General features: G+C 38.7%; 1 protein-coding gene across 1 annotated transcript in view; it reads right to left on the bottom strand.

Moving 5' to 3' along the window:
* The window catches only part of grwd1 (glutamate-rich WD repeat containing 1), a 44,206-nt gene extending 22,524 nt beyond the window's left edge, over nucleotides 1-21,682 (bottom strand). The window contains exons 1-2 of the mRNA XM_028821803.2: nucleotides 21,366-21,682; nucleotides 20,748-20,865 (exon numbers count right to left, since the gene is read on the bottom strand). Coding sequence (XP_028677636.1) covers nucleotides 20,748-20,865; nucleotides 21,366-21,621 — 374 coding nt within the window. The 5' untranslated portion in view covers nucleotides 21,622-21,682. The remainder of the gene's footprint in view (nucleotides 1-20,747; nucleotides 20,866-21,365) is intronic.
* Between the last annotated feature and the right edge of the window lie 642 nt (nucleotides 21,683-22,324).

Below are 22,324 nucleotides of genomic sequence, written 5' to 3'. Positions count from 1 at the left end.
TGTTTGGTACAACTAATGTTGCAGTTTTAAAATTATTCTTGCCTAATGTGTTTTATGTCTGATATGTGGCAGCATCAAGACAGATGCTGCATAACATCCAGAATACCCCAGGCTAGCACGTTACATCACCTGTAATAAGTGTAACCCTTCCACACAGTGCTTTAGGGCTTTGGTGAGCACCCAGCATTAAAGTGACCTCCAACACTATGGGTGCTGTAAAGCCTTAATAATTGCCTAGTAAGGAAATACACAGATGTGCAAAAATGATGACTGCCACTGCATTGTTTTTGGGTTCTTTCCTCCAGTCAGGAAATTTTGGAATCACTGCTGCCTGCCATTTACACGACAATTTTTGGCTCACTCTAAGGCTTACACACCTGATCATTTGGAAGTAGTTAAAAAAATAAATATGTAAGCATCAAATTTAAAATGCTTGGACTGGGACTGCAGTTGTGGTTTAAAACACCCAAAGAGATCTGTTTTCCATTACCCCAAATTGCCATATACAATGCATTAGTGTCAACATGCGGTGCTGCTAATTGGAACAAACTGTCCCTACAGAACTTTCATCTACGATAACCAAGGTCAGAACGCACCGATACAGAAAAACGTAATCAATTAATTAAACCAGCTGTGTACCGGAGGCAAAAAAAATAATAAACTGAGAAAAATGAAACAAAACTAACTCAGCTCATAAAGTGGCATAAAGATGGTGTGTAAATATGGCTCAGGCAATGAAATGTAGCATGCATATTGGGGAGGCACACACTTATGTGACAACTGCAAATGTGATATCGGCACTTTAGTTTACCAAAATAAAAGTTTACCTCTTGAAACAAAAATATAAACTTTCTTAGCACTCACTCTACCGGAAGAGTTTTTATTTCACCGTGGGATATGTTTGCGGAATATGTTTTAAGAGTGTAAGCCTAAGTAACTAAAATACCATAACATAGGTCAAAAGAAAAAAAATGTTGCTTTACAAACACAAAAATAAAAATGTGACTCAGTAGATCTTTACGTTGTTTACCTTCAGTGTGGAAGGGCTTTTTAAATTAATCCAGAAATGATTTCAATCCTGTACTCGATGCTAACATGATTAATGGATTGAGGATAACCACCTGCATTCTTCTCCCTAACCCCAACAATGAACAAGACTATGAGAGGTAGATAAGAGATGGAAGATTTATTCTGAGAATAATAATAAACTATAATAATACCTAAAGATGATTAAATAAGAACTCTGACTGAACACCAAGATCCTAAATTTGTAATAGGAGCTTGCTTTAAAACTGCATGGTAATTTACTGTTATTTTTTAAATATCAATTTGTATAGCACTTATCTATGACTCTGTAGATACACAGGTAACCATTAGAAGCCTGCAGTCTTAACACCGATTCGATTTTTTATCCTCTTAAAACACTTAGCCATTTTTGTGTTAATTTGAATTCTCTTAAATTCCAAAATTTTGCTTCATTTAATAGATTGATGTTGTTTCAGTTCCTCATTGGGTTCACTCAAGTCTAACACATTTTTTCACTCTGTCACTGCATACTTAAGATGTATTCACACTTCTGTAAGTAACTGTTAACATGCTTTGTATTTCCTTATACTTCTGCATTTTTAAATGTCCAAGTGTTCAGGCAACAAAGAATCAATAGCTGACAGCTCCGTATCTACTTATTCTTGACACCACTATGGTGATGCATGATCCAAAGATGTTCTCAGATCCAGCAGAAGAATGTACTGCATTGGCCCTTGACTCTGTTTAAAGATGAGAGAGTAGTTTGGAAAGGTAACCAAGTCTTTCAGCCTTCCGGGATACTTCAAAGCCACATGGATTTTCCTTCTAACTGGTCAATCGTTCGGCTTCTGTACTGTGGCCTAAATCATCTGTAGCCATGAACTAAGAAGTTGCTCCTCTCTGCTACAGGGCGGAGTGGTGGCTCTGAGGCTAGGGATCAGTGCCGGCAATCAGAAGGTTGCCAGTTCAAATCCCATAAACCGCAGAAGTGACTCTACTCCGTTGGGCTCTTGAGCAAGACCCTTAACCTGCAATTGTCTAGTCCTGGGTATGATGTTTAATCTGCATCCAGCCCTGCAAGCAGGTCCTCCAACTTGCAGGGAAAACTTGCCACCGGAAAAACCTCACTTTGTTCAGTGTGGTACTGAGGTGTCACCCATTGCACGGCTGCACTCTGATTCCAACCCGGGTGGTTCATCGTGTATTGGGTGTGGCAACGCACTATAATCAGCACATGCTTCCAACCTCCTCCTCTCTGCTACTGCTCTTTAGCTATCCCAGAAAGCACAAAACAATCATAAGATTGCGTTAGATCATGTGAGATCATGGTAGGTGAAGACCATAAAGACAAATTACTTCCACCCACATCTGTAGCCTTCAAGTGGTGTAGACTGGTGTCCACACATGAGTAAAGGCTAGGACTGGCATAGTTCTTGTAGGAACACTAGTAGTTTTCTGCAATCCACTAGCATTCACACAAAAACCTATCACACTACAGGTAGTTTAGGGTAGAAAGAGGGCAAGAACACAATGCTCATCCTAGACTCATCTGCACTGTCAAGTTATAACTGGGTGTTTTATAAAATTCTCTACGCTGTGCATTTGACTGACAAATATTGACACATTTTACATCCATATGTGGCGAAAACTTTATCCATTAATTTCTAGCTAACCAACCATGAAAATTCAAAATTAATGTCCTAAACATGAGATCAAGAGGCTGCAGATTCATAATCTGTGAGGGGTAGATTATTGAAGCATGGACTATAAAAATGGTGTCAATATATGGGTGCATCAGTTCTGCCTCAAATAATGTGTACTCTCTTAATCATGGCACAATACGTGCTTATTCCAGAAATTAAACTGATCAAGACTCTACGTAATGAGTGAACTACAGTAATAGCACCCAGTGATGATAATAATAATTATTTGTATTTATATAGCGCTTTTCTCACCACTCAAAGCACTCAGCAATTGCAGATTAAGGGTAGTGCTGGGAGGTATACCCGTTCATACCTAAAACCGTTTTTTATTTTTGTTATATGAATTTTTCTTATACCTCAATACCGGTTTAAGTAGCCTAAACAACATTTGGAACATGGTGCAGCGGGAAACTGTTTAAGGGGGGACATTTTTCACTGCTACACCGCTAAACACGCATGCAACGGAGGAAACGTGTTAGTGGAGGTATTGAGTGATGAAAATGGACAGAGAACATTCCGAAACTGAAGCTGTAGCAGACAATAAAATTGAACATGATGACACAGAAGAACTTTTGCCAAAAAAAGGAGCCGCGTCTGTTGTCTGGAGATTTTGGTTTTAAAAGGTCAGATGTGGACCAAACAACTATTTACTGAAAATGCTGTGGAGCTAAAGTTGTCGCCGGCGGTGGCAACACGAGCAATTTGCTGCACCACCTAAGCCGCAAACATGCTTTGGAGTACCATGAATGTATGGAACTAAGATTGGCATCCTCCACGTCCTCAAGTAAAACTGAAAAAGCGAGAGGACACTCGAGTCAGATGTCACTCGTAGACGCATTTGCTAGAGGTACTGCCTACGACAAAAAAAGCAAGCGGTGGATCGAGATAACCAGCGCCATTACAATCCATATAGCTAACGGTTCAGTGGACAGAGACTGATAACATTAACAGAAAGTGTAGCTGGTTTACAAAAAATATTTACTCTTTATTCCTTTTCTAATGTTCCATGCAATACAACTTTTGCCAAGCACCTCTGAATATTTTACCAAGTCTAAATGCCTGGTTAAAAATTTGTTGTCAAAATTATAGTTTAAGTTGTTTGCAAAATTTGTTCAATAAAAAGGTTGTATATTTTGACTAACTGTCATGCAGTGTGACTCCTTCTCTTCATTAGTGCCACCCCCTATCACTTTATGGGGCCATGCAAACCTGTATTAATACTTGTGTGCACATTAAATTTTTTTTTTGTACAATGTACAATTCTCATGACAGTGGAATAGGTTATTCCTAGACAGTCTACTACAGTAATTGCAGTGGAAAATGTGGTTAATATCCACTCATGCATGGGGAAAAAAAAATACCGTGAACCTGGTATAATTTTGAAAAATACCGTGATATAGAATTTTGGTCATACCGCCCAGCCCTAGTTAAGGGGCTTGCTCAAGGGCCCAACAGAGCAGAGTCTCTTTTTGGCATTTACGGAATTCAAACCAGCAACCTTCCGATTGCCAGTGCAGATCCCTAGCCTAGTATTGTTTAATGTATTACACAGAAAGCTGCTGGGATTAACTCCGATTCCTGGTGGCTGTGGCAATGGATATGATTAGAGGATAAATAAAGAACATTTAAAATCTGCTAAATACCTTCAAAGACAAATTTCAGCACACAAAAAGTCATAGTGGAAAACTGGACATATTAAACTAACGATGGAAAGCTATATAAACAAGAAGGGGACTGATATTGAAAGAGCTGAAATATAAAGAGATACAAGATATTGATTAGCAAGACCTTAAAGTCAGTACTGAACTGGATACCCGGTTATTACGTTTCTATGCCCTGGTAATTTGCTGGTCATTTTAAGTAAAACAAAATTGTAAACTATGTAAATGTAATGTCTTCTTAAAAATTGCTAAAAACAATACATGACAAACCAATTTACATGAAGTCCTCCTAAATGCTCTTTTTCACAAACATTTGATATGACAGGCCAACCGTGCAATTTGAGAAAGGGTACAATTAAAAGCCAGTGAGAAACGAGGGGGAATTTTTGCATTCAGCCAGATCTGCTTAGTATGGGCCTGGAAACCTAATGCTTTTCAGATGTCACTTATTTGCTTCTTTTTCTTGTTTTTGAGTTTTTTGTAACTTGCAAAGGCTAAACTACTCCCGTGACAGTTTTTACAAACATAATCACATTTTTTACTATGATAGATACATAAAAGAAATTGAGACCATATGCTGCAATACTTCTTCTAGAAAAATCAAAGCACACTAAAAAGAAAAAAAATACTCCAGCAATATTTTTTGCTAGATACAACCATTTATGAATTAGCCTGTCATAAAATTAAAGTCAATTCAAGTAAAAAAAATAAAAATTTCCCTTTTACCTTTACGCATTAATAATGCAAGCTCACAGGATTTTCTGCTTTGCTTGTCACTTAAAATGCTTAGTAACTAAACTCACCTCTCATAAAAGTATATTAAAAATATGTTTAAATTCTTATAAACAGAATCATAAGCTGCTATAAATACAAAACAGAGTATACACTAAATGGCAGCTTTAATAAATCCACATATATTGTATTGGAATCCAGAACCGCCAGAACAATTTGAGGAATGGGTTCAACAGGATAACTGACATATTCTTTAGTGAGTTTAGTCAATGCCAACTTGATACTATCATACAGTTCCTTCAGATTCTTTCAGTTTCACATTCATGTTGCAAACCTCCTATTTTACCTTCTCCCACAGATGATCCACTAGACTGAGATCTGGGGACTGTGCAGGCCACTGGCGTATGCTGAAACTACTGTCACGGTCATGGAACCAGGTTGAGATGAGGAGTGTTTTAGGATAAGACACCTTATCCTGCTTGAAGTATCCAGTTGAAAAATAGTAAGACTGTAGTCATAAAAGAATCCACATGGTCAGCAAGAATGCTTAGGTTCTCTGAGGAATTCAAATGACACTTTTGTTGGTATTAAGAAGCCAAACGTGTTCCAGGAAAACTCAACCACACAATTACACTTAAATCGCCACAAACCTGCACTGCTGACATAAGGCAGGACAGATCTAAACTTAATATACCAATTTGTTAACACTACCACCTACATGCTGCAGCACAAATCAAGATCTGCCAGAACAGGTTGTATTTACCTTAACTTTCAGGCATCAAGATTTGGTAATCATGTTCCTTGTAGCATTATATTTCTGGATTGGAACCCAAATTAGTTTTATGCAGCTGTAGGCCAACAACTCTGTGGTCTGACATGTTGTGCATTTAGTGATGTTCTAATGTAAAATTACACTCTAAAGTGCTGGTATTGGAGAATATGTTGCTTACCTGTTAGCTTGAACTAGCCGGACCATTTTCCTGTGACTTTTTACATTTTGGTGTTTTTGGACAAAAGAACTGCAATTCACTGGATGTTTTATGTTTATTGCACAATGCTCCACAAACTTTAGTGACTGCAGTACATGAAAATCCCAGGAGGGCAATTGTTTCCAAGATGCTGAAACCACTAAGTTTGCCACGACCAGTTATGCCCCAGTTAAAGTTGGCTTCTTGCCTACACTAATTCTTGGTTTAACAGCAACTAAACCTTTTGACCACATCTGCATAATACACATACTGAGTTGGAGTCAAAACATTGGCTGAGTGGAAGGGCAGCTACTTGTGACATGGAGGAGGTGCACCTAATGAAGTGGCTACTGAGTGTATGCATTAAACAAGGATGTTAGTTTTAAAATCCAGAATTACTTTTGATATTTATTTAGAGATGTTCTGTAGTAACATGCACATCACAACTGTTAGCTGTTGCCATATTTCTACAATGTGATCACTGGCATATAAAGTGACTTGTTCAGATTAACGTGGTGAGGAGAAGCTCAGTAAAGAGATGCTGATGATGCTATTACCCTATACTCGAGGGCACAGATCCCACAACTTGTGATTAGTAATGCTAAAAAGATAATAAAAATGATTTTAAGGAAACATGAAATTACCACCAACTGACATTTATGGGGGGTGAGCGCACTTTTTTTTAGATACTTGCCAGCAGTTTATTAGCATTACCACCTCAATAATAACTGTTCTAAGGAAATTGATAGTCCATTATAAAACACTGAAGGCTAAAATAACTGAATATAACAATGTAGACCGGATTAAGAGGTAGTCCTATTTCTTTAAAATTATAAATGAGAATAATGGCAATCCAAAAGTTTTCTTTTCAACTACTGATCGTCTTCTATACCCAGCGCACTCAATGGAAAGCATCCTAAAAAGTACTAGTGAAACTTGAGGCTTTCACTACATTTTTTTTTTTAAACACACAATTAATGATATTCAAAATAATACAGCTAATCCCACTGCAAAATTAATCTGACTGAATCCCAGTGGTTTATTTTATTTTATTTATTTTATTGATTTTATTAAAAAACAAATAACATTCCATACAAATACATCAGGTTTAACAAAAAAAGGTTTGAAAGAAATGCGGTGGGCTGGCGCCCTGCCCGGTGTTTGTTTCCTGCCTTGTGCCCGGTGTTGGCTGGGTTGGCTCCAGCAGACCCCCGTGACCCTGTGTTAGGATATGGCGGGTTGGATAATGGATGGATGGATGGATGGATGAGGTTTGAAAGAAATCAACCCCCACCACTGCCAGTATTCCATTTTAAGCGAGTTAAATTATTTCACCAGAATAGATCTACCCAAACTACGCAGAATAACTTCTCAAGTGAAACCCTCCACCTGCACCCTTGACATAATCCTAACAGGCATTTTCAAAGAAGTCTCTCTTGTCCTAATTGATAGTGTACTTGACAAAGAGAACTCATCATTAGATATAGGGGTCTTCCTTGACTGTCTTAAGACTGCAGTTGTCAAAGAAAAATAATCTTGACTCCTCTGTTTTTGACAATTGTAGACCAATATTTAACCTGCATTTTTTAAGTAAAATTCTAGAAAAAGCAGTTATTACACAGCTAAATGATTACTTCAAAAAAAACACTATTCTTGACAAGTTTCAGTCAGGTTTTAGGTTTCTGCACTGGTTAAAGTTGTAAATGGCTTGTAGGTTAACGCAGACAGAGGCCGTACATCTGTTTTTATTCTCTTAGACTTGAGTGCACCATTTGACCCCATTGATCACAGTATTCTTATAAAATCGCCATAGTCAAAGGATGGGTCTCTCTGGCCATGTCTTCAATCTTACTTAACAAGCAAAAAATTCTTTTGGTACTTGTGGTGATTATACTTCAGAGCCCCATGATATTTTAAATGGTGTACCACAAGGATCTATTCTAGGTTTACTGCTCTTTTCAATCTACAGTATATGCTTCCATTAGGTCAGATTATCTCAAAGCACAAGGTGAGCTACCACAGCTGTACTTATCAATAATGCCTGATGACCCAGACGCTCTTGGCTCCCTGAACCTGTATTTTACTTGTATTTCCAAAAGGATGGGAAGTAACTTTCTCAAATTAAATAAGATTAAAACAGAAAACTTACTAATTGGCAAAAATGAACATAGTAAGGGTATTAGAAATAAACTTGTTTCCTTAGGCTTAAAAGTCAAGTTGGAGATGAGGAATTTAGGGGTAATTATTGACTCTGATCTAAATTTTAAATCACATATTAATTACATTACTAGGACTGCATTTTTTCATTTAAGGAATATAGCTAAAGGTAGACCTCTTATAACTCTACAAGGCACTGAAAAATTCACCTTTTGTTTTCAGTCGGCCAGATTACCGTAATACACTTACAGGGCTACCTAAGAAAGACATCAATCGGTTACGTTTAGTGCAGACTGCAGCTGTAAGAATCTGTACTAGAAAAAGAAAATCTGAGCACATTTCACCAGTTTTAGCGTTGTTACATCGTTTACCTGTGTCATTCAGAATGGACTTTAAAATACTATTAATGGTTTACAAAGCCTTAAATAATCTTGCCCCATCCTATATTTGGGAATGTCTGTCCCTTTACACTCCAAGTCGTAACCTCAGATCTTCAAATGAAGGTCTGCTTAAAATTCCGAGAGCCAACCTGAAAAGAAGGGTATCTTTCAATAAGGGTGCGCACAAAAAGGCGAGCTTCAAAAGGGCGACCTCAATTGGGTGCGGCGAATAAAGGCGCGCGTCAATAAAGGCGAGCTTCAAAAGGGCGACCTCAATTGAGCGCGGCGAATAAAGGCGTTCGTAGATAATTTTAGATAATAATAGATAGATAATAATAGTAGATAATAATAAAATATCTACGTGGCATTGCATATAATCTACAGCTTCAAGTGTAACACAACAATGAGTAAGAGCAGAAAACAATGAAATATAGAGAGCTTTAGAAATAGTTTGTTAGAAGTTCATGCATCAATTAATTGGATATTTTAATATTCTTGCTTTCGCCTTTTTATACATTCAATCACTGCCTTTATCTAATAAATTTTCTGTAATAATTTTGTTGCGTTTGCCTTTATTTGCTGCGCCCAACTGAGGTCGCCCTTTTTGAAGCTCGCCATTTTCTGCACGCCCTTATTGAATAGAACCAAAAAGAAGTGCTGAGGCAGCATTTTTGCTGTTATGCATCTAAAATTTGGAATACTTTACCATTAGAAATTTGCCAGGCTAATACTGTACAACAATTAAAAAAACTGCTAAAATCCCATTATTTAAAAATGACTTTTTCTTAGCTACATTTTAGTTGTATCGATATTAGTTTATATGGGCACTGAATTATTTTCCTCTGGGTTCTGCAATTCTGTACAAACATCTGTTCTCTGCTGTCTTTTCCATTTTTTCTGTGGTGAGATCTGAACCACCACCACCACCACCTGATCAAGGTACCATGCTGCCCCCTGCGTTTATGGATTGTGGCAGGTGTCCCATGACCATCATCATCATAATGTCTCATGACTAGTATCCCACATGACCATCATCATCATCATCAAATTCTTCCATGTGAAGCCTGAAAACCATGAGGACTGTTTAAGACCATCTATGCTGGGTAGAATGCCCAGTGGGAACTGGACAGTTTTTGGTCTTGGAACCCCTGCAGATTGTTTTGTTTTTTTTTTTTCTTTCCAAGTATAACTGGAATTCCCCCCCCCTTGTCCTCCTGGTCTTCTGACCTTACCTCTTTGTTACATACTGTATAATATGGTTGCCTAATCTTGTTTATATACTCGTATGTTTTATATTAACTTCCTTTTTATTTCATCTTGCAAAGCACTTTGACCTACAGTTTGTATGAAAACGTGTTGTATAAATAAATGTTGTTGATGTTGTCTTCATGAGTCAATTACCTTTTAACAGATTCTCAGTCAGACACACTGGGCCAGCTGCTTTTACATAAAAGCACAACATCCCAAGAGAGTTAAAGGGTCAGAGAATTTATTAAGCATTGGAATTGTTTACATCTGACTTGAATTAAGGCCAGAACAGTCGATTAAACTCTACAACATAGTATACAAAAAAAAAGAAAAAAAATTATAGTTGACCAGAGGGAAGAAAATCCAAACTACATGAGTCTGATAAATTTAGAAAATAGTAATTGTGCATTACACATATTTAAGTTAGTTTCATGCAGAGGTTAACATGTTTTAATTTAGAAAAATGAGTGTGACCAATGTACAAGTGTTGTGATGTGAAATTTTGCTTACAAGCTGATAAATATTTTGTATGTCTTTATCTGTAACTTAGACATCAATGTAATATTAGTGTTATATTAAGGGGGGGGGGGGGGGGGGGAGTTTCTCAAACCAGTTTGGTAAATGTTTCTCTGAAGTCTCTCAACCCCCATAGGAAAGTCAGGCTGCCTAACTGGCAAACTTTAGCTCAACAAATAGTTTTGGGGGGGTAGCGGGTGTGAAGATGTTTTCTGTTCCTGCATTGGTCTGAAGTATGGCCGTTTGGAACTGGCTTGTGTCAGAAGCCTTTAAGAACCACGACGCCCTATTGGCTCTAGGGGTTGGACAGAAAACCTATAAATTTGCTTACTTTACCCAGCTCTCTCTCTGTCTCTCTTACCAAACTGATGAAGACCATCTCGTACCATGAACTGTAAAGGACAACACAATGAAGAGCACAGCTCGGCAGCCATATTGAGACAGGCATGCGGCCTGTTCTAAAGAAAGCTGACCACCAATGATGCCTTAACTAGAGAGACATTTTAAGTAATTAACAAGTCTGTGTGCCGCCTAAAACTACAAATCACCATTTATCAGGTTGTATGGTTGCCAATATTCAAATGTACTTTACATATTGTTATTATTTATGAATATTATCAATAATACATTATTTTATGTGTAACTTAACTCCTGCTTGTCTTTTACTACACCTAATTGCCTGAGGTTATAGATGTAGAAGGGAAGGTGGGGAGAAGTTATAAAGTACAATACCTTATAAAGAGTGGTAAGTCTGTGAGATTTGAGGCATTCTGACAAAGGCTACATCTTAATAATACAAAAGGGGAAAGGAGAGCAAAATATTTCTCTACCAAGACAAAACAACAAGGATCCTATTATATGTTTGTTTTGTTGATCGTTTCATAAAAAACTAAACTGAGCAGCAAAGATTTAGTATCTCAATTTATAAAACAAAAGTTAATATTTCTTAGGCATGATCTTGTAATGGAGCTGTGCTTTTTACAGAATTCTCTCTGGTAAGTGTGTACTAAAAAGAACACCGTAAATCTGCTATACGGGCATGATTCATGGGTATGATGTGTGGTGCATAATGAGATTTGACAGGGCCCAACTGTACTTCTGTGCGATTAATAACAAGATGTTATGATGTCATTCATTTAATTTATGTTATGATAGCAGTGGATTTTTTTTAACCATCGTCCCGAGTTTCTGGTGGTGAGTCAATTGTAAGGAAGGAACAAGCAATCCAGCTGTTTACAATTCAGGGTGTCCACCTTTAGTACACAATACCTCAAAATATAAACAAGTACAAGTGTCATTCACTGAAGGCAGCTTTATCAATTAATGTTTTATTTTTTTTTTTCTTTCTTGTTAAATTTTACTGGATACATCTATATATAGTGTGAGGGATGGCCGGCCTGTCATCCCGGCCAACACCCCCAGGCCGCCAGATGGAGCTCTCCCTGCGGCATAGAGGTTCCCCAAATTCCAGCAGGGCATCACGGACCTTGTAGTTTTTACAACCAGCCCTGCTGGATACCATGGGGACCTCCAGGAGACGCTGTAGGGAAGCTTAGGGAATTCTACATGCCCTATAACCTGGAAGTACGTCATAGGCAAAGCGACAAGGGAAATGACGTGCTTCCAGGATGAAGAAGAGGATTTTTATCTGACCCGGAAGTGATAGGAGATCACATGGACTGAGGGATTGGAAACACTTCCGGGTCAGGGAATATAAAAAGACTATGGGAAATCCCAGACGATGAGCTGAGCTGGGTGGAAGGGTGGCAACGCGTCTGGGAGTGGAGGATTGTGATTATTGTATTATTGATTATTGATTTATGAGTACTGTGGAGTGGAGGGTGCTTTGTGCACTGTTTACTGTTCAAATAAATTATATTTGGACTTTTACCTGGTGTCTGGCGTATTGTCCGAGGGTTCAAGAGGACGACGGCGCCCTCTATCTGTCACAATAGATATATAGATATACATACACACACACACACGTAACGGTGCACTGTAGGATATCGTGCAGTGAATACACCTGACATGATCATACCTAGTTTTCATCCTCTTTCTCTGTATGTTTACCATTCGTTTGCTCAGAGGTTGATGCGCTTGCTGCTTCCTGAGCAGCTCTTCTTCTCTCCACTCTTAGCGTCCCGCTTCTTCTTCTAGTCGGCATCTTTTTGCGTTAAAACTGATTAAGTCAGTGTTTGTGTTGCAATTACTTAGTACGTTTTCTTTCATTTTTCACTCTTCAATCTGCCTCAAGAATGATTTAAGATTTGAAGAGGTAGGGGAAGTGATCGCGAAGGTGGTAGGGATGAGAACGGCACCCGTACACATGCACCTCACTGCTGCACACTGCAGAGAGTCGATTCTACAATAAAATAAAAATAAAAAGAAGAATAACCTTGGAGGTCAATCATCACCCCGAAAGCGGATAGTAGACGTCATGTAGTATACGTGTTCCAAATTTCAGGTCAATAGTTCAAACGGTTTGCGAGCTACAGGCGATTTAAAATCCTGGACAGACATACGGACAACCACAGTAGTGTATTATATAAGAAGATATTGCCTATAAAAATGATCCACTCCTCTGAAGTTTTCACATTATTATTCAACACTGAATCACAATGGATTTGATCTTTTTGACACTAATCAACAGATAAACTTTTAATGTCAAAGTGAAAATGCAAAGTGGTTTAAATTAAGTACAAATATAAAACATCAAATAAATTGGAGGCATAGTAATTCACCGTCTTTAATATGACACACCTACACTATCAGTGGAACAGTTCATTAGTTTAAAAAGTTACCTCATTTGTTTCGAACCTACTGTAGTTTTGTAAAACTTGAATGTTAATTGATTTTAATAAATTCAACAAAATTAAAAAGAAAATGGAAAAAAATTACCTCATTAGTTAAAAAGATCACCCATTTTTACTCAAAGGGGTTTCAATTAATTGTAGTATAAATGTACCTTATATGGAAGGTCCAACTTGTGCTCTATCAGTATAGTGGCCTAATCTAATAATGAAGGAAAAAAAAGGCACACTCCAAATAACTTCATGGAAATAAGGATTGAAATGTACAAGTCAGGCAATGGAAACAAGAAAATAGCCAAGTCAGTGAATATCCCTTGGAGTCCAGTTAAATCAATCACTAAGAAATGGAAAGAGCATAGCACAGCTGGATATCTGCCAAGAGCAGGCCATTCACAAAAACGGAGTGATTGTGCAGTAAGACTAGTGAGGAAGGGCATCAAGAGATCTAAGAGAACCCTGAAGGAGTTACAAGCTGGACTGGCCGAGTCTGGACAGATGGTGCAGCTTACAACTATTTCCTGTGTGAAGAGGAGAGAACAAAGATAAATAAATAACCGCCATCCCCAGCCCCCCACAACAACTTGGCTAGAGTCTGGAAGAAAGCCCATGGGAGAGTGATAAAAGAAAATTCTGTGTCCTGATAAAAATCAAAACATTGCATTTTTTTTAGCCATCAGACTAAATGGCATGTTTTGCATACTGCGCAATATCAAAAACACACCTTCCTAACCATCAAGCATGATGGCGACGGCAGCACAATGCCATGATAATGCTTCTCTAGAGCAGAATCTGGAAAGTTGGAGAGGATAATGGGTAAGATGAATGCAAGCAAAATGCAAGGAAATCCTGGTGGAAAGCCTGACACTGTCTGCAAGAAACCTGTGCCTTGAAAAAAAGGGGTTGTTTTCCCATCAAGGAAATCCCGGGACAAGACTTTTTCCGAGATAATTTCAACTCGACACGACGTGTGCGCGACTTGCAGTACCAGCAAAGAGTCGGGGGGTGGGGGGCGCAGCGTGATAAAAGTTGGAATGTGACGTCAGAGTCACCAACAAACATAAAGCCAAAGCAATAAAGGAATGGCTTCAAAATGACAATGTTAATGTCTTGGACTGGCTGAGTCAGAGTTAAGATCTTAATTCAATTGAGAATTTGTGGTTGGACCTTGGGGGGGCTGGGGGAGGTTGTTCTCTCATTATCGCCATGCAACCTGACAGCAGTTTTGCAAAGAATATGGCCGTGCACACAGAGTCAAGGATGGAGTTGCTGCCATAATTGTATCTACTGTGGAATACCGGGGCATACAGCTCCCCAAACTCAGACACAGACAGGCACAGACACGCAAGTGCAAAACACCACACAGTTTATTTCCTTGTAGGGCAGCTCTACTCTCCGCTCCCTACTTCAGAGCACGGTACAAAATCAGACAGCAATACTGCTCAGTCCCTTCCCTTTTCTTTCTCTATTTTGATTTCTCTGCCGCATCCACTCCTCTCCTAGCAAGCTTTATCCTCCACCTCCCGACTCTGGCTCCTCTTTTATAATCCACCCGGAAGTGCTCCAGGTGCTCTCAGATCCTTTTCTGGCAGCACTTCCAGGTGTGGCATAAGTGCTCTAGTCCTGAGCTCCGGAACTGTCCAGGCGCATCCTGGCAGTGAGCATGGGCCCCAGCAGGGTTCAGCTTCTAAGCTCCAAACCCATGGCCCCGATGTAAGCCAGGCTGGTTGCCTTCTCGTGTTCCTGGTCCTTCCATTTCAGGGGCATCCCGGCCATCCACCACACTACTAAATCCTGACTTAATACTTATGCAATTCATTATTTTGTAGTTAATTTACCTACAGAGATTGTTTTTCACTTTGACATTAAAGAACCTTTCATCTGATGATCACTGTCACAAAAGCCAAATTGAATCCATTATGATTCAATGTTATAACACAATAAAATATGAAAACTTTCAAGGAGGTGAATCATTTTTATGCACACTGTCTCTACACAAAACGGAAGATCTGTAACGGGGTCACAGCATCCACATTAATCCCAATTTCAATAGTCTCTGTAGAATAAAAACTGAACCAACTATTTCCAATAGCCATGTACTCTAATGGCTACTGCCATCGATTAAATATACTGTTCATGTGTACACCTCCTGTACTATAAAACAAGAACAAATTGTCACTGTCTGATTTTTCTAAATATTCTGGAACTAATTAATTCAGGATTAGCTCAAGTCCCTAGAAACACTGAACTGGACTAAGCAGGTCTGATAATAGAAAAAGTATTCAACGAAAACAAATAAAACAAAATGGTCTAAGTAAGCAAATAAAAGTTTAATCATTATTTCCCTGTGTCATGGTTAGCAATCCCATGTGACAGATACCTCAAAGCCTCTTCTGTTCTCTTTGCAAAGAGGAAACACAAGTGTTTTGTTAAAGGAGTCCAGAATATTCTCTGTAACACAGAACTCTTCTGGATAATCCTGGGCTAATCTGTCTCTCTTTGAGCTGAAGTGAATACAGCTGACCTCCGCAAAGGCGCGGATCAGAGTTCGTAGCCTTAGTCATTTGCGGATTTTTCCTTACAACCTAACTAATAATTGTTTGCGGAAACCGCAAATATCCTCCGCAATTTTTTTATGGCTTTTTTCGTGGCAAAACTGTACTATAGAGAGAACACAAAGCAACCGTAAAGGAAAACGTGGCTTGGGATGGTGAAATACCCCTGTACTCAGAGGCGGAAGGTTTGAAAGTAGCCAATCCGAGAGCGTGATTCATTTCTCCTTGCTGCTGCTCTGTGACACATCTCTGGCATTCCCGTATTATAACAGTTTACCGTGTGTAGCTATCTTGAGTATTTCGCCGAGTGTTCTCATGTTTTTCGTTTTGTTCTTCTTAAAGCCCTAAGATGCCACCCAAGTGCCTGAAGAAGAGGCGCCAATCGAGGAGCTGTACATCCTCTGCTTTGCTGTGCAGTCATTATCTTCATTACATACCATCAACGTACTGCACAGCTAACTCATCATTAACACCATCTTCAATCAATATCATTCATTATTGGTGAGTACCCATACATTTTCATTAAATTAAAATTATTACTGTATTTACCTTACTTGCATCAAACAAAATGACAGCGCATACCAAAGAAAATGCACTTGCATAAATTACAGTACATATAGGGGTAAATCGGTATTTGACATTCTAGCACTGCGGGAGACATAGCAGTACAATACTGTACAGTAGATGGGTTTACCTTTACATTGTTTTTTTTAAGAGTAATGTATTAAGCCGAGTTTGAAATGAAATTGAAGTGTTTTGGGGGCATATTTAGAGTTTAAACTATAAAAATAGGCATTTATTGGCATTTTTGACCACATCCAAAATTCATAGTTTTTCACAATTTGCAGGTGCTCTAGGAACGTAACCCCAGCGAATTTCGGAGAAGGATTGTATCTAGCTAGTTTACAGGGCACAATGGCCCGCAACAGCCAAATCTACAAATCTAGAACTGCAGAAGAAAAGACAATTTTACTAGACCATTCCAACACTCTAAACATGAAAATGTTTTAATGGTCAAATTCTCAAAGGTCAGCGAGTTGAGGGCAGTTCTGAGTTCAACCACAATGCTGAGAGACAGACTGTTAAATTACTCCAGGAAACATCTGCTTTCAATTATTACTGCCAAAGCTGGCACAGCCAGTCACCGAGTCCAAAAAGGGAAATTACTTTTTCACTTGGCGCAGCTGGTGCAAACTTTGGACCACTGAGGAGCAACTCAAACTAAGACACAAAGTGTTCAATTCTTTCACTTAAGTAGCCTTAGGTTGAAGCAGAGAGAATTCTATGTGACTATCAAATTAATAAAGAAACAAAGTAAGAGTCTTTCTATACAAAATAAAACACTGCAGGTAAATCAATATAGTATGTGTTCTCATTCACCACAGTGACACAAGAGATAAAATGTATTCTTATACTCAAGTTCAGTCTCTTATGGAGGTCAAAGGCAAAATGCCTGTTATGTTCTCTGGTTCCCTTGAGCTCACTTGAATGAAAGGGGAAGGACTCTTACTCTTCCTATGACTTTCTTTGGTCTGGTTACCTTCCACAAACATCCCATTATCCCTCTTGTTCTCTAAAAATAATAGAGACTGTGTTGTCCACAAAGTCCTGCTTTCAGTTTATGTGTAGAATATTATTTGACTAACCTTGGGAATCACCCAGGTGAATTCTGGAAATTTCCAAGGGTGAGCTCATGAATACCTTTTTAATTAAATTTTATGACACAAAATGACTTTTCATAGACTTCATTCACATAATGTTAGCAAATCAAGGGCAGTTTTGGCATGTGCCCATGACCTTCAGTTGTGTGGTTTATCATTCCCAGTGACTCAACCTGACCACTTTGTGACTCGACACGCCAAAATCAAACAGGTTTTGATAGGAGTAATCCTACACTGTCAAGGGGATGAGACACAGCAACTGCAGTCATTAAGATTGACATGTTTTCCAACCGAAAGTCGTGTAGGGTACCACGTGTCTTGGTGTATTTCTAACAGTGAAGTCATTACTATCGAGCTTACTGTGCCCACCAAGAATGTCTTTCCTTAAAATGAACAGTCAGTCATTTTCCAACCTGCTATATCTTAACAGGGTCAAGGGGGTCTGCGGGACCCAATCCCAGCCAGCACAGGGCGCAAGGCAGGAACAAACCCGGGTAGGGCGCCAGCCCACCACAGGACACACACACACCAAGCACACACTAGGGACAATTTAGTATCGCCAATGCACCTAACCTGCATGTCTTTGGACTGTGGGAGGACAAAATGCTGATAATTCTGTTTATTCAATATTAAACAAAAGCCACAGCAAGTGGAATCAATCAATTGAAAAAATAATCCTAAAAAGATTAACCAAAACTGTAGTCAGGAATGCTTATTCGTTAACCACAAAATCTTAACAAGTCTAACTTTCAAAATGTTTTTCCAGTATTTTTTAACTATTATCTTTTCATTCTTAAATAACACGATATCCAATAGTACTAGGGTATTGTGCTGTGTTAGCCATTATGGATGTGGTGAGAAGTTAAGCAAAATAACACCTTTATATTGGCTAATTAGAAAGATTACAATACAGTGATCCCTCGCTATATCGCGCTTCGCCTTTCGCGTCTTCACTCCATCGCGGATTTTATATGTAAGCATATTTAAATATATATCGCAGATTTTTTGCTGGTTCGCGGATTTCTGCGGACAATGGGTCTTTTAATTTCTGGTACATGCTTCCTCAGTTGGTTTGCCCAGTTGATTTCATACAAGGGACGCTATTGGCAGATGGCTGAGAAGCTAGATTGCTTACTTTCTCTTTCTCTTGCGCTGACTTTCTCTGATCCTGACGTATGGGGATTGAGCAGGGGGGCTGTTCGCACACCTAGACGACACGGACGCTCGTCTAAAAATGCTGAAAGATTATCTTCACATTGGCTACCTTCTGTGCAGCTGCTTCCTGAAACGACATGCTGCACGGTGCTTCGCATACTTAAAAGCTCGAAGGGCACGTATTGATTTTTGACTGAAAAACAAACTGTCTCTCTCTCTCTCTCCCTGCTCCTGATGGAGGGGGTGTGAGCTGCCGCCTTCAACAGCTTTGTGCCGCGGTGCTTCGCATACTTAAAAGCCAAACAGCCCTATTGATTTGTTTGCTAGAGATTGTTTTCTCTATCTATGTGACATTCTGTGCTCCTGACACGCACTCCTTTGAAGAGGAAGATATGTTTGCATTCTTTTAATTGTGAGACAGAACTGTCATCTCTGTCTTGTCATGGAGCACAGTTTAAACTTTTGAAAAAGAGACAAATGTTTGTTTGCAGTGTTTGAATAACGTTCCTGTCTCTCTACAACCTCCTGTGTTTCTGTGCAAATCTGTGACCCAAGCAGGACAATATAAAAATAACCATATAAACATATGGTTTCTACTTCGCGGATTTTCTTATTTCGTGGGTGGCTCTGGAACGCAACCCCCGCGATGGAGGAGGGATTACTGTACATCTTTCCTGAAGACGGGACCTGAGTTGCCTTGAAAGATTGCATATTGTAATCTTTCTAGTTAGCCAAAAAAAAGGTGTCATTTTGCTTAACGTCTCACAATGTCCAATAGAAATTTTACAACAACTGATACATTGGTAAAGAGTTCTTACCAAAATTTCAAAACCTTATGGTACTGGCTCTTTTCAAACCCCCCCCCCCCAAACCCCAATATCTGTAGTACCAAGTGTAAATCGGTACTGCACTCATGTGCTACTGCAAGAGGTGGCTTTTAGTGAAAAACCTTATGAAACCATAGAATGTTTTAACCTTTCTTTCCATCTTTCCTCTTGGTACTCAAGGCTGTGTGGATGTTTGGGTGGTCGTGGAAGGGTTGGGTTAAAATCTTACTTGTTGATAATTACACTCTCTGATTAAGAACACTGGTCTGCACCAAAACCCTCCATGCTTAAAATAGTGTATTTTATACAGGGTGGCCCACAAAAAAAAGTGTCCCGCATCCACCATTACGTGGTGAAGAGAAAAAATAATCAAGAAGGCCAGAAGTCCACATGACCGTCATCATCAAATTCTTCCATGAAACCCCCCGAATACCATGAGGACGGATTGAGCTCATTTATGTTAGGTAGAATGCCTAGAGGGGGCTGGGTGGTCTCGTGGCCTCAGAACTCCTGCAGATTTTATTTTTTTCTCCAGCCGTCTGGAGTTTTTTTTGTTTTTTTCTGTCCTCCCTGCCCATCGGACCTTATTTTTATTGTATGTTAATTAGTGTTCCCTAATTTTTATTCTTATTTATTTTGTCTTTTTTCATCATGTAAAGCACTTTGAGCTCCATTACTTGTATGAAAATGTGCTATAGAAATAAATGCTGTTGTTATTTTCCATGTGTTCTAATTGTTTAATTAATCCATTATTTACTAATTAGCGGGTCTGACACTAAAGTAGTTGCAGCCTTTGATTCTTCAGTGTTTGCCTTGGTTAGTAGTTTTTTTAATTGTCATTAATAAGATACAACGATGAGGGAAAACTACACAGATAAAAGGGCAAAATATAATGAAATCAACAACGGACAGTTAAGCATTTAAATCTATAGCAAAAGCAGAAATATTTCTAAATGTAAAAAACATGCTGCTGTGCTTTTCTGAATGTAGAATAACAGAAAACAAATACCAGCTAATTAGATGAGATCAGTGTTATCAGGTCTTGTTACTGATTATGAATCTGGTTGGAACAAAAACCTGCAGCCACAGTGGGTCCCCAAGACCAAGGTTGGGAAACATTGCTCTACTGCAGAGCATTGAGTTTTAATTAGTGGTCCGGACCAGCCCTGGTATAATAATTTTAGGGGTTGGCTTGGCTTAAAGTTTGAGAAGTCATGCCCAATACAATAATGTTTGGGAGAGAGAAACTAACAGTGATGCCAGCCGGTGGCACAGCCTGTAGGCACTTCACTAGCTTTAAAGTTGCTTCTGGATTGTAAATGGTACTGTGTAAATAAAACATACAGAATACCTGTTGCCCTGGGCTGTATCTGCTTGGGTTCCGGCACACAGCAGCAGAGACTGAGGAAAGTTTTCTCGGTTATCTCCCTGCTTATCTCGGATAATGTCAAAGCTTAGACATGGCGCTCCTAATGGAAAGAAGAAGAGCAAAAGGTGACAAAAGTGCAACGATCTGTCAATATCAACGGGTGAAGGTGGCTACCTGTTAACGTCCGTACATAATTCACATGAAATCAAAGCAGGAAATATTTATTTTTCGAGTCATTTTTAAAGTTTAACAAAACAACATACTTTCAAAACCTTGTTTTTCCTTAGTTAACATTACGAATAAGCAGCAACTTGAAAAAAAACATACTATACTCTCGTTATTGATTATCATTTCTATAGTTCAGAATTGAAGTTTATAAGAGATTTCTATTGAAAATACCGAGCCCATGTTAATATTCGAGAAGTATTTAAAACAAAACGTTGGATAAACAAGTTCGTCACAGCGGAGCTCCTCCCCCGTTCTGTGAGTAAACCATCTTTAATACAAACTTAACAAAGTTGAAGATCGCTTTCAAGATTAAGGTTTTCCTAATATCATATGTGTTTCTCGATGTTATATGCGTAGTAACTGTCACCTTACCGGTCTGACACTGGTGATATAGCCTGTATGCAGACTCTTCCATTTCTAAGACTTCTCCCGGCTTCAGAGAATCGATCCCCGGTACATACACGGCAGCCTGCTCCTCATTGTCCACATTTTCATCTTCATCGCACTCGCTCTCCATTTCTGCCTCTTCTTCGATGTCCTCGGCTTCTTCTTGCCCCTCAACTTCATCTAACTCTTCGCCCATTTCTCTATCAGAAGTAGAAAACGTGTCACCATTGGGCGCCGACATCTTGAAAAAGGGCAAAACAGAGCGCTGATTACTTGTTTCAAACAAGGGACTTGATGTAGAAATCGCCCTCTTTGGTCAGGGAAAGATCACGTGGTATGTGTGCTTTACCCCGCCTCCTTTTTTAAAGGAGAAAGCGCCCTTCTGAAGCTAGACATTAAAGGTTGCCAGGAGCGCACATGGTGCCAATTCCAGGTTCAGAACAGTTTTGGAGCTTGAGAAGTTAAAAGTAAATTAATTTCTACATTTTTTTAATCTTGCAAAATTCAAGATCGTTGAACACATTTCTGAAAATCTTTAGTAGAAAGAAAACAAATGAGTGCAATAAAACCCAATGCTAAATTCAAAACGTAAGGGAAAAAAGAAAATTAAAATGCATCTTTTAATTTAAATTTATGATTTACTATATTATTAATATGAATTCGTATTTCAATAGTAGCTCTTTGCGGTTTAGCGTAGCTCTTTGACCGTTGCACCTTATGCAGAAAGCATTAGGAACTCAAATCTACTCTTCCAATTATTTATCTATGTTGTATAAGCTGATATGGATTTATTTTTGCGTTTTATTTATTTGGTACTTATTTATTATTTTTCTTTCCTTATTGAATTTAATTTATTTTCTTTTAACTATCTCTTTGACATCTTGAAAAGCACTTTGAGTTATATTATTTGTATAATAATGTGCGATAGAAATAAATGACACTCA

Source organism: Erpetoichthys calabaricus, chromosome 16, assembly GCF_900747795.2.
Source record: "Erpetoichthys calabaricus chromosome 16, fErpCal1.3, whole genome shotgun sequence".
In the NCBI taxonomy this organism is placed as follows: Eukaryota; Metazoa; Chordata; class Cladistia; order Polypteriformes; family Polypteridae; genus Erpetoichthys; species Erpetoichthys calabaricus.
Note: the sequence above shows the minus strand (reverse complement) of the source record. Positions and strands in the feature narration are given on the sequence as shown.